The sequence below is a fragment of the Triticum dicoccoides genome, chromosome 3B (genome assembly GCF_002162155.2).
Source record: "Triticum dicoccoides isolate Atlit2015 ecotype Zavitan chromosome 3B, WEW_v2.0, whole genome shotgun sequence".
NCBI lineage: Eukaryota > Viridiplantae > Streptophyta > Magnoliopsida > Poales > Poaceae > Triticum > Triticum dicoccoides.
Window position 1 is genome coordinate 522,191,827 of NC_041385.1, and position 15,708 is coordinate 522,207,534.

Consider the following 15,708-nt stretch of genomic DNA (forward strand, 5'->3'; position numbering starts at 1 on the left):
GAGTGCGACCTGCTGAGGGTGAAGATCGTCGGAAGTGCTGAGCAGCAGGAGGAGACTACTGCCTTGTTGAAGAGGACTAGCGTCATCGTCGAGAAACTTATGGACGAGAATTCATGTTGTGCATGAAGCGCAAAAGGCTGGTGGGGGAATCCGTGGATGCTCTCAAGCAGCATATTGAGGACAGGAAAGAGCTCATCGCCACTTGCCGCAGAGACTAGTTCCCGCGGCCTGCAGCAACGCACCAAGAAAGTAGAGATCAGCGAGCCAGATCGTTGTCTTCCTTCTTCTTTTGCCCTTGTGTATTTCGGGCGTTGCCGCATGTGGCTTTTTTTAATTATGTTCCTAAATATGTAAGGCAATTATTATCCACTGTCATCGTCCTTATATTCATCATGCTTGCTATAAGTCGCAGTCGATGCTATATAGGTCCGGCGGATCTTACATCAAGATCCATGCAAAACTTTATTTTCAGATTTTCATTTTTCTCTCTTAAATCTCGGTCCAGTGAGACATAGCCACGCCATGAAACAGGGGCTTGGGAGCCATTAATGGAGACATTGGGAAGGAGGTGCGTGACAGATAGAGGTCGAAGGGCTCTCCTCCCGATGAGCACGCGCAGGGGTCTGATCGCACACCTCTCGTACTCAAATAGCTACCGCACACGGCACCTCCTAGCCAATAAAAAAGGGACGTGTGGCGGCACGTAACTGGTAAGTAGAACTCTCACGGTTTCAATAATAGTTGTGTTTCCAATTTGTAATGTGACAGCACTTGTTCAAAATGACTTTGTTGATTGATAATGTGTGCGTCTTCGCAAATCGGACAGAAAAATTACCACGGCATGTTGGTGTCATGTCATGACACCATGCCAAGTTTAATGATTTTCAGGTGTGTTTTCGATTTACAGGAATTAAAAAACCAAGTTTCTCAATCTTTCCGGCCGAGCCACGACGCCCAAATGTTTGAATTGCATTCCCATTTCTTGCATGGGACCTAGAAATTCACCCAAGGACACACCTGTGATTTTTCAACCAACTTTGGTGCACTGGAGCATGTGCTTGTAGTTCAAATTTGAATTATGCATATTAAATGCCTAGAAATTCAATTAATGTATAAAAAAGGCTAAACAAACCCCAAATAATTTCAAAATTTAGCACGATACTTCTATTTGGTCTAATCTGCCTGTGTAAAAAAATTAAGGTGGGAGGAGGCAATGTACGTATATCGTTTCACACACGGAGGTGACACATTCCCTCTTGGAACCACGAGCCTTCTTGAGAGAAGCTCCGGTTTGCACAAAGCTTATACCAAAGCTTGTTCCAATTCGGTCAAAAAAATTATCGCAGCATGTTGGTGCCATGTCATGACACCATGCCAAGTTTCATGATTTTCAGGCGTGTTTTGGATTTACATGAATTAAAAAACCAAGTTTCTCAATCTTTTCGGCCGAGCCACGAAGCCCAGATGTTTGAATTTCATTTCCATTTCTTGCATGGGACCTAGAAATTCACCCAAAGACACACATGTGATTTTTCAACCAACTTTGGTGCATTGGAGCTTGTGCTTGTAGTTCAAATTTGAATTATGCACATTAAATGCCCAGAAATTCAATCAATGTATAACAAAGCCAAACGAACCCGGAATAATTCCAAAATTTAGCACGATATTTCTATTTAGTCTAATCTGCCTGTGTAAAAAAATTAAGGCGAGAGAAGGCAGTGTATGTATGTCATTTCGCACACGAAGGTGACACGTTCCCTCTCGAAACCCCGAGCCTTCTTGAGAGAAACTCCGGTTTGCAAGAAGCTTATACCAAAGCTTGTCCAAATTCGGCAAAAAAAATACCGCAGCATGTTGGTGCCATGTCATGACACCATGCCAAGTTTCATGATTTTCAGGCGTGTTTTGGATTTACATGAATTAAAAAACCAAGTTTCTCAATCTTTCTGGCCGAGCCACGACGCTCAAATGTTTGAATTTCATTCTCATTTCTTGCATGGGACCTAGATATTCACCCAAGGACACATATGTGATTTTTCAACCAATTTTGGTGCATTGGAGTATGTGCTTGTAGTTCAAATTTAAATTATGCACATTAAATGACCAGAAATTCAATTAATGTATAACAAAGTCCAAACGAACCCGGAATAATTCCAAATTTTAACATGGCACTCATATAGTTCTATGTTGCCTCTATAAAAAAACAAGGGGGGATGCAGCGTATACCGTTTTGGACACAAAGGTGACACGTCCCCCCTCTGGAACCACGAGTCTTCTCGAGAGAAACTCTGGTTTGCAAGAAGCTTATACCAAAAACTTGTCCAAATGCGGCCAATTTTTTTACCATAGCATGTTGGTGCCATGAAATGACATCATGCCATGTTTCATGATTTTCAGACGAGTTTTGGATTTACATGAATTAAAAAACCAAGTTTCTCAATCTTTTCGGCCGAGCCACGAAGCCCAGATGTTTGAATTTCATTCCCATTTCTTGCATGGGACCTAGAAATTCACCCAAGGACACACATGTGATTTTTCAACCAACTTTGGTGCATTGGAGCTTGTGCTTGTAGTTCAAATTTGAATTATGCACATTAATTTCCAGGAATTTGAAAACCAAGTTTCTCAATGTTCCTAGACGAGCCATGACGCCCAGATGTTTGAATTTCATTCTCATTTCTTGCATGGGACCTATAAATTCACCCAAAGACACGCATGTGATTTTTCAACAAACTTTGGTGCACTGGAGCATGTGCTTATAGTTCAAATTTGAATTATGCACATTAAATGCCGAGACTCAATTAATGCATAAAAATGCCAAACGAACCCGAATAGTTTCAAATTTAAACACGGCACTCATGTAGTTGCATGTTCACTTTACATAAATGTCCTAGCAATTCAAACACCATCCTTTCCCTCCGTAAACCATTTTGTCTTTCAAAACGAAATGAAAAAATCAGGTATACACAAACAGTTTACTAGAAATAATCGTGTGGGATGCGATATAAAATATCTTGGTGCACCGTTTTGTTTGGCTTACGCAGGAAGCTTCGTTGTCTACAGTCCACAGCCCCCGCTTGAACCACACTTGCGCGCCAAATTCTCGTGGCACTGAGCGAAATTTTTCTGCCACCGCGGAAATATCTATCTCCCCGCCCCCTCCCTCCCACCAAAAGCCACATTTCCACTGTTCCTCCTTGCTTTCCAAGTTCAAACCTTCACTGTTGCTTACTGGAAGCTCAGCCTCCTCATCAGCTTGCAGCGTCACCTCCTTGCCGGCTACCCTTCTTCTTGTAGCGTCGCCTCCTTGCCGGCAACCCTTCTTCTCGCAGCGCCGCCTCCTCACCGGCGACCCTTCTTTTTGTTGCGCGGCCTCCTCGCAGCCAACCCTTCTTATTGTTGCGCGGCCTCGTCGATATGGTCAGGTAATCCACACCCCACCCAGACCATCCTCCTCCTTTCTCATCCCACATGCCCCGACCAACGGCGCAAAACCTTCCACCGAAATCACTGTCCCCCTCCTCCAATTAAGCGCTGCCCATAGCCATTTTGCACGTAGTTTAACATGGAGCTCAGTAGCATCTGGCAGCAGAGAAGCAAATCACGGCCGCACGCGCGCACGAGATCGCTATGGCTGCCATGCTTGCCGACCGCCAGATCTTGGAGGAGCACCTCGTCTTCGAGGCCTCCCTCGACACCGCCACGCGGTTGTCTACTTTAAAATACAGTTCGTATTGTTTTCTCGAGGCCACCGCCAGTGCCTTCTAGTGATTTGTCCTCCGTAGTGTTAATATGCAATCTGATGTTCAGTTAACAGTTTGGTCCTCTGAAATGTAATGTTCAGTTAACACTTTGGTCCTCTGAAATGTAATGTTCAGTTAACAGTTTGGTCCAACAATTGCTACATTTCGTAGTATTGTTCTCAAGCATTCTTTGTTTTGTTAATTGTCTTATCTTCTAGTACATGTTTCTATTCTGCAATGTCGCGCTCGGTTAACTATTTTGGTTCATTTGGTCTACTGTCCATTTAACTGTTTGGTTGAGTTCTGCAATTTGATTTTCATTTGTTGTGGGTACAATTTTGTATTCTTATGCATGTGAAATAAATCGAATTTGAATGTAATCAATACATATTCTATTGATAGTATGGCAACTCTCAGTTAACCTGATCAAGATCTTCCTTATGTGTGTTGCAGGGAAACAATGGGAGACACTGCGGTTTACCATCAAGGTTTGTTCAAGCATGATCCTTTCGCTAATAGCACATTATTGTGCAGTTACAGGAATCATTCTAATATTTAGGTTTCTTACAATTTGGTCTTGCATGTGTAGGTCTTGCTGTCAGAGGCTTAGACCCACTGTTCGGCCCATTTTGCATATGGGAAAATGAGATGTCCATGAATATCAATCAAGTCAAGAAACTTAGAAAGATTGTTAGGATGAAGAAACTTGCGACGAATAATAGCAAGATCTTTGTTTGCACAATGAATAAGGCATCAGTCAACTATAGGATGGTACTAACTCTTTTACCTTGTTTTTACCCCTTGCGCCATTTCAAAATTTATAACAGCGATTTATGCATTTCTTTTTTTAATACTTTCCAAAGCAGTTCACCGATGATTACCTCTCAAACCACCTGCATGGTCAAGAGGCGAGGAAGGTATTCATTCAACACTCACGGTACAATATTGAAGTCTTGCTGAAGAGGACGAAGGTTGGGCGGGCAATTATCCATAGCCACTGGCCTAAAGTTGCAAGGACATTCAACATCACTGAAGGCTCAATATTTGCTTTCCACTTCTGCAGTTTCCCAGATGAGATTCATCTGTCTATTTATCGTGTATGATGCTACTTTCCAAAGATTTTTTATGTTGCATGTGAAACTTGGTGCTGTTGTGTAATGGTGTAACTGAATGTCGAATCTTTCTGATGTAGTTTGATTGTGAAATCATGGTTGTTTTTATATGGATATGAAATAACTGGTGTGTTTTATAAGAAATATCAATTTGATTAGTACATGGATTATCAATAATAGGCTAATTACCTTGCTTATTGGGGTTTTCTATTGCAGACGGTTACTCAGACAGGACCGTGGGCGATGAACTCAAACAACTAGCACGGTTTCTAAAAAGTAAGGCTTGTTCGATCAACTAACAATCACACACGACTTCTAGCAGAGAACTGTTTGCGTTAGCCCACCTTGCACAAACGTTTTCACACAAAAAATTGTGTGTGATATACATACGAACGGAAATGTTTTTCTTGGATTCACCGTGTGGGATGTACATACGAACGAAAACAATTGGGTTTCGATGCCCCGCCAGATCGCACACGAGCTCATTTTGCCCTGGCCTGTGTTCCAGGAGGCCCTATCCCCGACGATTTCCGGGTCGTGTGGGAAGGACCCCCCCCCCACCCACCCTATCGCCCACACTCACTTGGCGACAGTTCCATATGCCGTCGCGAAAAGGGGTTAAAAACCGTTTGTATAGCAGGTCTCTACACCAGTGCTTCTCAACCATGTGTCAGCTTCTCCTATCATGTACATTTGTGCTAATGATATCTTGTATTCTTCAGGTGTTGCTGACATCTGAAAGTACTTGTTACATTGCCTTATCCACCCAACTGGGTCAGCACCATCAAACTTGGAAATTCTAGTTTAGGTCCTTTTGTCATTGCTTTCATAAATTGAGCCTGAATATCCTGTTCATAGGTTCTGTAATAACCTTGCCACAACTGCCTCTCTCTGTTTGCTTGGAACTATTGAAATGCAGGTGTGTGTGGCTTGGCCTGATGTGCCACAGGGGTATTCCTTTCAACAGTTAAATCTTGCACTAGAATTCTCTCTGTAGTACTGCGTTTCTGCACTCTGACAGGAGGTAAATTTTGGAGTTAAGCTTCTTCAAATTGTCTGTTCAGCTCTCTTTCTGCCTCCAAATGTTTTCTGAGATTTGCATTTCTTTGCTCCAGATTTTGCAATTCTGCCTGAGCTAGAGTTGGTGATTTTACTACTTGACTTGCACTAGTTTCAGCTTCATCCTTATTCATGTTCACTGCTTTGGGTACTAGAGATTTCAGAACTAAATTCATGGCTGCCATTTGTTTACCCAATTGTAGCATTGCTTCGTACTGTGCTCTCCAAAGAGCAACTCTTCTCAAAATCTCAAAACAAAAGGTGCTGAGTTGGAATCCCATTTTAAGGATTCTTGTGGTTCCGGGGAATCCAGTTACAGGAGAACCAGGAAAGGGGAGCTCTCCCCTTTTTCCGTCTGACTCCTTATCTAAAGAATGTTGGTTTTAAGAACGAGTGATTGCCCTTCTCCGACCCTTACTGCCCAACCGGAGAGTGGACGGCTAATGTGTTCCACTTATTGAACAGGATCTATGGTCGGTCCGTGACCCCTGGACACCGAGGGCGTCCTTGGGTGATCTCGTAGTTCCTGTTGTACACCTCCTACTTGCTCACATATTTCAGTTTGTTTAGGGCTGATGGCTGATACCTCTTGTTGAAGCTTGGAAACATCAGTATGCAGAAATATTGAGTCTTGCTGCAGAATGCCAAATTCCTCTTTCATGGACAGAACGTCCTGCCAATCAGCATCATCTATGCTCTTAGATGTCCTTCCCATCTCCTTGATCTAACGAGGTAAGGAATTTTACCACCAGAGACCTGGCAACCCGTCCTCTCACTCAGATCTTGCCGCCGCCGACCTCCGTGCTGCTCTGCGACACAAACCAGCGATGGATGTGGGACTTTACTACCTGAGAAGTGTTCTCCGGCGATCACTCCGCCCTACCAGCCTATAGCCGAACAAATCGCCACCACCAGCGCCAACAAACACCAGATCGCCGCCGCCCACGCCGCCTACTGTCAGATCGCCGCCACCGACGCCTCCAACACGTAGATCACCCCGTCGTCGTCGAATCAACACACTAGGGAGGGAATTGGGTGGGATTACTTCTCCGACCGAGGAAAAACCTTGCTCTAAGTACCAATTTGTCAGGCCCGAGTGGATCTATAACTTTGTTTACACGAGTATATGATAGAAATCAAGAGATCTCGCTAGATCTGGAGTATATTATCACTGTAAGAGGAGCTATAGTGTTTAGGGTTCTAGCCCAAAGTTGATAATTGAGAAATACTGAATGAGATGCTTCGCCACAACCCGGCTCTGCTTATAGGGAAGAGAGTTACCCGCCAGCGCGGCAAGAGGTAAACGGTAAATAATACTTCCTCTATCCCATAATATAACAACGTTTTTTACATTTGTGTAGTGTAAAAACACTCTTATATTATGGGAACCAGGGAGTAATAACTACTCCCTCCGTCCAGAAATACTTGTCATCAAAATGGATAAAAAGGGATAATTATTCATTTTGATGACAAGTATTTTCGGACGGAGGGAGTACTAACAGAAGACGTGCCTGATTCGCTACACCTAACTGAAGAAAGGCCCCCGTTGCATCATGTGCTGACACAAGTCCCCTCTAATCCTTCTCATAGCAGTGGCAGGATCTAGTTGATCTTGATCATGAACCCAGCGATTCCTGGAGTACCATATAGTCCACATCACTTTGACTATTTTTGCTCGTTCCTGCAGACTTATCCCCAACTAGATCATGAACTAGAGAAAAAGACAAGCACGTTGACAATTGTCAGGGAGTACGTAGTACTACTATGCAGACTGCAGACTTAATCCCCAAGGAATGATTGGTTGTCCGCAGTAATGCAAGTGGAAGTTTATTTTGAGATGCGCTAAGCCTAATTATTCTCAGGCTGTGCATTCTGCAGTGTACGGGCTGCAGTGTCAAATCTGTATACAACCGTGTCAATTTAACACAGGGGCTTCTCTTGGATTTGTTTCCCACATGTGAATAATCAGAGAACAAGTATTGGATGAACAGCAGCACGAACATATTCCGGCATTGTTTCAGAGCTTGGACTTTGGGTTTCTGAGAATTCGGGGTTTGAATTTATAGGACTTCCAGACGTACGGTTGTTTCCTGTCATTTTGTTCCCGCTAGTGAAGGTTAGAGAACTAGAGAAAAGGACCAGCGTCTCTTACTTAACTTTAGATGCCACCAGGGAGAGAAAAACGGTGTCTTTTGCCTTTTGGGACACGAGGTAAGCGGACGTGAACCCGCATTTGACACTGGTGACAATTATACGAGTCAACTGGGCGATAGAAATCAGTGATCGACGAGTCCCAGTATGGCATTGACTCAGATCCCAACAGTTCCCCGCCTCCAGTACATTGATTCAAGTCGATCCTAGACGAACAGGCATGATACTACGGCAAAGGTCTACGGCAAGTTTAAACAGCGATCTTGCAACGTAAGAATAACTGTGGCATTCTTAGGTTCCAAACATGAGACACCGACCTACGGCAATTGGTAAACCATCTTATTCACCACCTAACATAGCTGCTCACAGTGAACGGCTAGGGACCGAAGAATTCTTCAGGAACGTGAAACTTCAGACCGATGGCCTATAATGGAAAATACAACAGAACGTCAGAAATGGGAAGGCAAACAATATATAGAGCCAATTAAAGCTTCGACAGTTAATTACTAACCATGAAGTAGCATAGCAAACAAAAACGTTCAAAAAATAAAAAGCTTTTGGTGGAACAAATAACATAGGAAATGCAGATAAGGTACATGGGTGGGGGATTATCTATGAGATGAGATAATCCAGCTTTCTAGAGGAAAAAATGGAATTATTTTCGCCTACTAAATTATTTTAGATGGAACCAGCATTCTTTAAACTAGCTTCAAGCTCAACTATAGTCTATTTCACCAGTGATTAGCAAAAAATGGCAAACTTACCAATAACAGGGATTTGGAAAAGGGTATCTTGGATTCTATTGTATCATTCCGATATGTTGCCTCAGCTAGCAAGTAGGGTCTTATACCCATATAAGGACAATACCACATGAAGAAGTCAAAATGATAATGGAACTAGAACTAGAACAGGTAACCTAAAGGAAAGGCAATTCTAGAACTACTTCAATCTGCACCTGTTCCCAGAGCCATGCCGGGCAAATTCTGAGCACACTAAGTTCGTTATGATGGGCTTCTTACTATTGTGAAAGGATGTTTAAATAGTTTATTCACATGGTCTTATCAAATTACAGAGTAAATCATTCACAGCTCGGCTTACAAATATCCAATTAACAAGTTCTCCTAACACAGAAAGATGGCTGAAAAATCCTGGTTATAACTAAGGGTTCTAAGGCTAGCTTTCCAAACTCCAGATGAAACAATCGTGCTTGATCTGATGGTACCTATTACAAGCTTTAAGATCTACTGAGTAATCCAAAATGTCTTATATTTGTTTACAGGGGGGGTATATCCTATCTAACTGTTATCTGTCGCTTTTTGAACTGTGTCTCCTTAATTGATTGCATAGCTAAAAGAATAACTTTCAAATAGATAGTTACAAGTTTAAATGCTGATGTATGGTGTGATCAGGTCTCAGTTTCTAAATGCTTCTAAACCCAGTTCGTTGGCATTTCTATAAATGACAAGTAAAAGTGTGAGGGGCATTTCAAGTTGCTGAATGTTTGAACTCAACTGAAGAAATGGTAGTGCATTGTAGCTCAAGGGTAGAGGTTTTTTCACCATACCTTAGCGAATTCTATATCTGCGTCACTATGATCATTCTCTCTCCCAGCAGCATCACCAACATAGAAAGATCTGAAAAGGCACGGGAAATTTCAGAAGGAGAGCATGTAGCATGACCAAATCCTAAGGAGAAAAAGGTGTGGCATGAATTCTTGCAGCAACATACTGAACAGACTCAGAGACTTGCACTATAAGAACAAGGTGGGCAATACTAGTTTGCATAACAGCATAACTCATGTTTAAGCTGTGGAGGCCCTATTCTTTGTGTGGATTTAGCAGCAAGCTCAGAACCTCGGGTGCTATAATGGAGCTTCATGTGCTGATCACTCAGCCTAAAGCCCTAAAAATAGGTATGTGGTGAATCTTACACGTACTACAACAGTACTTTCATGTAGATCACAAGGACAGTCTTGTGAGTGTGGTTGATATATAAGCAAGTTAGCAACAGGGGCATGGCTCCAAGAAGCAATTGTCCTGAATGAAACCATGGCTAAGCGACACATGCAACTCACAGAAACAAACAAAGAAAATGAACCGTGTGCATGTCAGCTGCTTGTCCAACAACCACATATGAACAGAGATAACAAAATTACATTCAAAATTAAATGTTTAAGCTTACACCCTATGAAATAAATCAATTCAAAATGGTGACTCTGGAAAAAAAAATCGGAAATAGAATGATTACTGGTCCATGTCGATGGCAATTCCAGAATTGAAATGCTCTGCCATCAACCACCACATTCCTGAATTTGGTTTGCGAAACAGATCATCCGGTGTGCCTTTTCCTTTCCCAGTACCACACGCAATGAAAACCTGCAGGAAAACACAAGCACAATAAGCTACAGCTCTTGTTATTATTATTTAATATGTCAAAGGATCGATCAGAAACATAAGAGACACATTTTAATACAAATATTAGAGAAAAGAAGATAGGTTAGCAGAATACCTGAATAGGGACTTTAACACACTCAATAAAGTTGTCAAGGCGTCCAACTTTTGAGTCAACAGCTTGCTGCCGCTTATTCTTCCAGCGCTCAATGTTTGACTCATTGGTGAATATGACCTGCCAACACCATACAGCATGATTTTGTATTAACATGCCATGTGTATACTTATCTTGAAATGGAGTACACAGATACAGAAGAAAAGTGATGGAATCAAAATAAGAAAGAAACTAACCAACTTGTAGCCATCATTGTACAGGCTTTGCAGCTTGTCAGGAATTGATTTATGCTGTAAAGACCACTTGTCTGCACCAATGCTACATTTGCAGTAGGTCAAAAGTTATCAACTGTCTCCCTAGTGTAACAGCTCATATAAGAGAAGCATTCAAATCAGAAACTCCATTTATAAAAAGTCAGTCTCCGGAGATCACATCGCACAAGCCAGCACCTAACGGTTATACTCAAGACCATCAGGTAAGCATTTTTTTTCACAACTCGACCGCTAGTAGATCTAGGTACCAAATATTTTTCTCAAGAGAAGGTTACTTGACATGGACGGTTGTAAAAAAGGAAACCGCTTAGGTCAAGAACACCAAGACAGGGGCGATGATGAATGATGAAAAGTTGTGATTTCCTACAGTTTAAGATTCTTTAAGATTAGTGTGTCATACTATACATGTTCTTCAGGAACGTGTGGTAATGAGCGCCCTATGTAGAGAGCCCACGTCATGCATGCATGGACTAAACTTTTTTTAATCAATTTTTCACATTTAAATAAGAAGCATTTTGGATTTTAACAGACATCATTCTGCACTTCCAGTTATGACAAGATGTAGGACACATTAGTCCATAACTTACAGATAGATGACATTATATGAGATTGCCCAACCAGACAAACATTGCCCATAGAACTGAACTGTAACACAAATCTTTTCTGTAGCAAATCAATTAAAATGTGTCTTCATTATAAAACGATGAATATTTGATACCACATTCACAGAACAAGCATGTAGAACACTCTTATCAAACATAACATATTTTAAGAAGGGAAATTATATAATATAATACATCTTCACTGAGGTTTTGGCGAGGCACCCGTCGAAATCAAACGCAGCAATCTTAGCTGAAGCATGAAGGCCATCATCCTGAACATTAGAATTGCACAAAGTTACTATCTGACAATTTTACAAGACGGTATGAAACCAAAAGTAGTAGAGTGATTAGACTATTTAAGGATAAAATAATTCTTGACAGCTGTTACTTTTTTTTTCCTCAACACACCTGCTCACGGAAAATAACGGTATCAAAAGCCTTCCAATGAGTGGGAAGGGTAGCATCCTGCATCAACAGACAACAAGGTGTGATGTAGTAACTCAGTACAATAAAATGTTTATCAACAGCCAAAGAGAGAGAAACACCTGAGTAAGACTAGCTAGGAATTACAAGACTACCTTGTATGTTTTCTTGATATCAGAAGGCGAAAAGGGTATCGCTGTACCAACTGTTTTGTTCCCTGGAGACGACTGTTATGGAAAACAGAACCAGCATTATAAATTAAATAAATAACCATGCAGCTGAGCTCCAAGGTGAAGTTAAGAAAACAAAGAGGAAGGAGGTGGCTACAGTATAAACCTTTTTCGCTCAAAAAAAGTGGCTCAATTGTCGTAGGTTATTTCGCTCAACATTACCCCACTTCACAGCCTTGGTTATTTAATTGATTTAGTGTAGTAGGATTTTTTTAGAAAACGTGTAAGATACAAAGATGTGTACTAGTCATTTCTTAGGATGGACTCTCAAAATAGAAGGATCAGCATTCACCACCTTGGTAAAGAACATAGAATGTGGCAAAGTGCAAGTTATAATAGGCTAACATCTGATACTATCTCTGGCTTATTCATGGAGCTTATCCAACCTTAGTAAGGAAGCTTCAGGTGAAACTTAGAACTATAAACGTCAAATGACTGATGCCTCTAAATACTATGATGCAAAAGGAGAGGGATTTGAAAGTAGGCAAGTCACTTTACCTTTACACATGGTGAATCAAACTAAGCATTCCAAACTAAACAAACTGTTATGTAAGACATGACATGTCACAGAGACAAACAAGGATCAAAAGTGCGGCAATTACTAATGTGCAGAAATATCATGTAGTAACAATACCACTTTGTTTAAACTAGATCTATGAGTGGCCAACTGTTATCTCCTGTTCACATCCCATCAAATCCACAAATTTCAAACAATTGACATCCAAACTTCATTAGAATAAAAGCCCACAAAACAATCCACAGTAAATATTGGGCGTCATAAAATACACTTGCCTTTTCAGCCACCTCCACTTCAGGTAAAGATATATGGGAATTTCCTTTGTTCGGACTTGATAGTTCCACTGGACCGACTGCAGCCTGGTCTCCCTTTTTATTCTGAAAATGGGTAAATTTTATGGACATGCACATACTTCTACAAAACTATTGCAAAATATGGTAGTATTTAGTACTCAGAAATATTCATCATACAGCAGCGTAGGCATTTCAGCAAGTGGGGAATGTGTTACCTTCTCTAGCTCCCGTAACTCCTCACGATCGTCATCCTGGAGGCCAAAAGTAACAGTTTAGCCACCAACGAAAAATACAAAAACAGAACTAAATAACAATGAAATGAAGCCTCCCAGAGCACAAACCTTAATGGATTCGAACCCCTTGAGCTTCTCAACAGGGCCTAGCGGATGCGACGAGGTGGGAAAGCAGGCGACATGGTACCACTTGGTGCTGTCGAAGCCACGGGGGTCATGGGCTGAGACGCCAATGCGAAGAGCGCCCTTGGTGATGCTTGCATTGCAGGTCTTGCACGTGGAACGGGCGGACTTGGCGTATTCAACAGAGACACTTCCTTTTTCTGCCACCTCTGCTTTAGGCAAAACCTTTGCTTTCTTCGGACTTGGTACTTCCAATGGACTGACTGCAGTCTGGTCTCTCTTATTATTCTGAAAAGAGTAGATTTCTCAAGTTCATGGAACAGTTCATATTTTTATCAAGCAAAACTACATTCTGTGGAGGCACAAGTCAAATCTCTTATTCCTTTGCTCATAAAAACATCGATTATATAGAAAGGTACCCCCAACCTTCCACCTTATGATTTAGGCCTCCTTTGGTTCATAGGATAGGAATAGTATAGGAATAGGAAAATCATAGGAAGTGAGATGACATGCATCTCAAATCCCATAGAGAAAGAGATGTCATTTGATGCATAGGATAGGAATTTTTCCATAGAGTCTAGTCCAATGTTTTATTTTCCTTTGAAATGTGAAGGATTGATACCTATCCTACGTAGGAATAGGAATCCATTCCTACAAACCAAAGGGCTCCACAGGAATTTTTCTACAAAGTTCCTATCCTTTGCAACTCCTACAATATTCCTATGAACCGAAGGAGGCCTTAGCAACATAATTTTACATTACTCAAAATTGACATCCAATAGGCAGAAATATTCGGCGCAGGAGTGGCGGGAAGACCACTAACAGAACAGGCATTTTCAACAGGTGAGGAATGTGCTACCTTCTCGAGCTCTCGCAGCTCCTCGCGATCGTCATCCTGCACAACCCCCAAAAATACCTTGAGTTTAGCCTCCAAGCACAAAACAGAACAGATCGAAAACGGAATGGAACAAAAAAAACACCCAAACCTTAATGGAGTCGAACCCCTGGACCTCCTCGACGGGGCCAAGCAGGTGCGAGGAGGCGGGGAAGCAGGCGACATGGTACCACTTGGTGCTGTCAAAGCCACGGGGGTCATGGGCTGAGACGCCAATGCGAAGAGCGCCCTTGGCGATGCTTGCATTGCAGGCCTTGCAGGTGGAACGGGCGGACTTGGCGTATTCAACAGACACACTTCCTTTTTCTGCCACCTCTGCTTTAGGCGAAACCTTTGCTTTCTTCGGACTTGGTACTTCCAATGGACTGACAGCAGTCTGGTCGCTCTTATTATTCTGAAAATAGTAGATTTCTCGAGTTCATGGAATGGTTCATATTTTTATGAAGCAAAACTATATTCAATGGGGGAACACATCAAATCTCTTATTCCTTTGCTCATAAAAAAATCGATTATATAGAAAGCTACCCAAACGTTCCACCTTATGATTTAGCAACATAATTCTACATTACTCAAAATTGCCATCCAATAGGCAGAAATATTCAGCGCAGGAGTGGATGGAAGACCACTAACAGAACAGGCATTTTCAACAGGTGAGGAATGTGCTACCTTCTCAATCTCTCGCAGCTCCTCGCGATCGTCATCCTGCACAACCCCCAGATACCGGGAGTTTAGCCTCCAAGCACAAAACAGAACAGATCGAAAACCGAATGGAACAAAATAAACAACCCAAACCTTAATGGAGTCGAACCCCTCGACCTCCTCGACGGGGCCAAGCGGGTGCGAGGAGACGGGGAAGCAGGCGACGTGGTACCACTTGGTGCTGTCGTAGCCCCGAGGGTCGCGCGCGGAGGCGCCGAGGCGGAGCGCGCCCTTGGCGATGGTGGCGCTGCAGCCCTTGCAGGAGGAGCGCCCGGACTTGGCGTACTCGACGGAGACGGTCGCCTTGGCGGCCGGCGAGGCCGACATTGCTCCGCGGGCGATGCGGACGACTGCGGGGAGGAAGAGGAGGCTGGGGTTTCGGGAGAAGAGGGGTGCGAGCATGCGAGGTGGGGACGGGCTGGAGGGGAGGGGAAGGGACTGGCTAGGGTTTTGTGTAGTGTAGGTGGTCGGCGCTGGAATCACGCCGCGGTGGGAGGGAGGCGGGGGCGGGAAGAAAGAGGAAGGTGGGGCAGCGAGCTGAGCCGCGGTGGTGGTGGCCGGTGCTGCCGTCGTGTTCCTGAGTCGTGACAAGTGTCAGGTCGAGGTAAATACACTAGAAGTCAAAGAACTTGCACGCAACGTTCAGTTTAGTGCATAAACTTGTAAAATACGTGTTTCTGGTCATCTAACTTGTCCTCTTGTTCATATACGGTACTTTCTACGGTATTCAGTCGTATCCCTATGCATGCCACGTGGAGGGGCCCACTGTCAGTGGCTGAGATGGTGGTAATCCGCATGCACTTTTTTAGATAGCACCATATTTGAGACTCCTAAGATATATATCAAAGAGT

At 42.8% G+C, this 15,708-nt stretch overlaps 1 protein-coding gene across 2 annotated transcripts; it reads right to left on the bottom strand.

Annotated features, from left to right (window-relative positions):
- Nucleotides 1-8,089: 8,089 nt before the first annotated feature.
- LOC119276871 (polynucleotide 3'-phosphatase ZDP-like) lies at nucleotides 8,090-15,379 on the bottom strand. 2 transcript variants are annotated; one of them, XM_037558042.1, is made up of 15 exons: nucleotides 14,951-15,379; nucleotides 14,825-14,860; nucleotides 14,250-14,552; nucleotides 14,123-14,158; nucleotides 13,249-13,551; nucleotides 13,123-13,158; nucleotides 12,890-12,991; nucleotides 12,023-12,094; nucleotides 11,853-11,909; nucleotides 11,640-11,716; nucleotides 10,807-10,888; nucleotides 10,574-10,690; nucleotides 10,313-10,440; nucleotides 9,630-9,699; nucleotides 8,090-8,489 (listed from the first exon to the last, which is right to left on the bottom strand). In XM_037558042.1, the coding sequence occupies exons 1-15, from the start codon at nucleotides 15,257-15,259 to the stop codon at nucleotides 8,442-8,444; spliced, it is 1,776 nt and encodes a 591-aa protein (XP_037413939.1). In that variant the 5' UTR covers nucleotides 15,260-15,379; the 3' UTR covers nucleotides 8,090-8,441. The 2 variants fall into 2 exon arrangements, with proteins under 2 accessions (XP_037413939.1, XP_037413940.1); XM_037558043.1 differs by lacking the exons at nucleotides 14,250-14,552; nucleotides 14,825-14,860.
- Nucleotides 15,380-15,708: the final 329 nt, after the last annotated feature.

Excerpts from the sequence above, each read along its gene's own strand:
- LOC119276871 (XM_037558042.1), bottom strand. The coding sequence starts at position 15,259 with ATGCTCGCACCCCTCTTCTCCCGAAACCCCAGCCTCCTCTTCCTCCCC. Across the intron at positions 12,992-13,122 it reads AGTTACGGGAGCTAGAGAAG|AATAAAAAGGGAGACCAGGC; the intron begins GTAACACATTCC and ends ACCCATTTTCAG. Across the intron at positions 10,691-10,806 it reads ACAATGATGGCTACAAGTTG|GTCATATTCACCAATGAGTC; the intron begins GTTAGTTTCTTT and ends TGGTGTTGGCAG.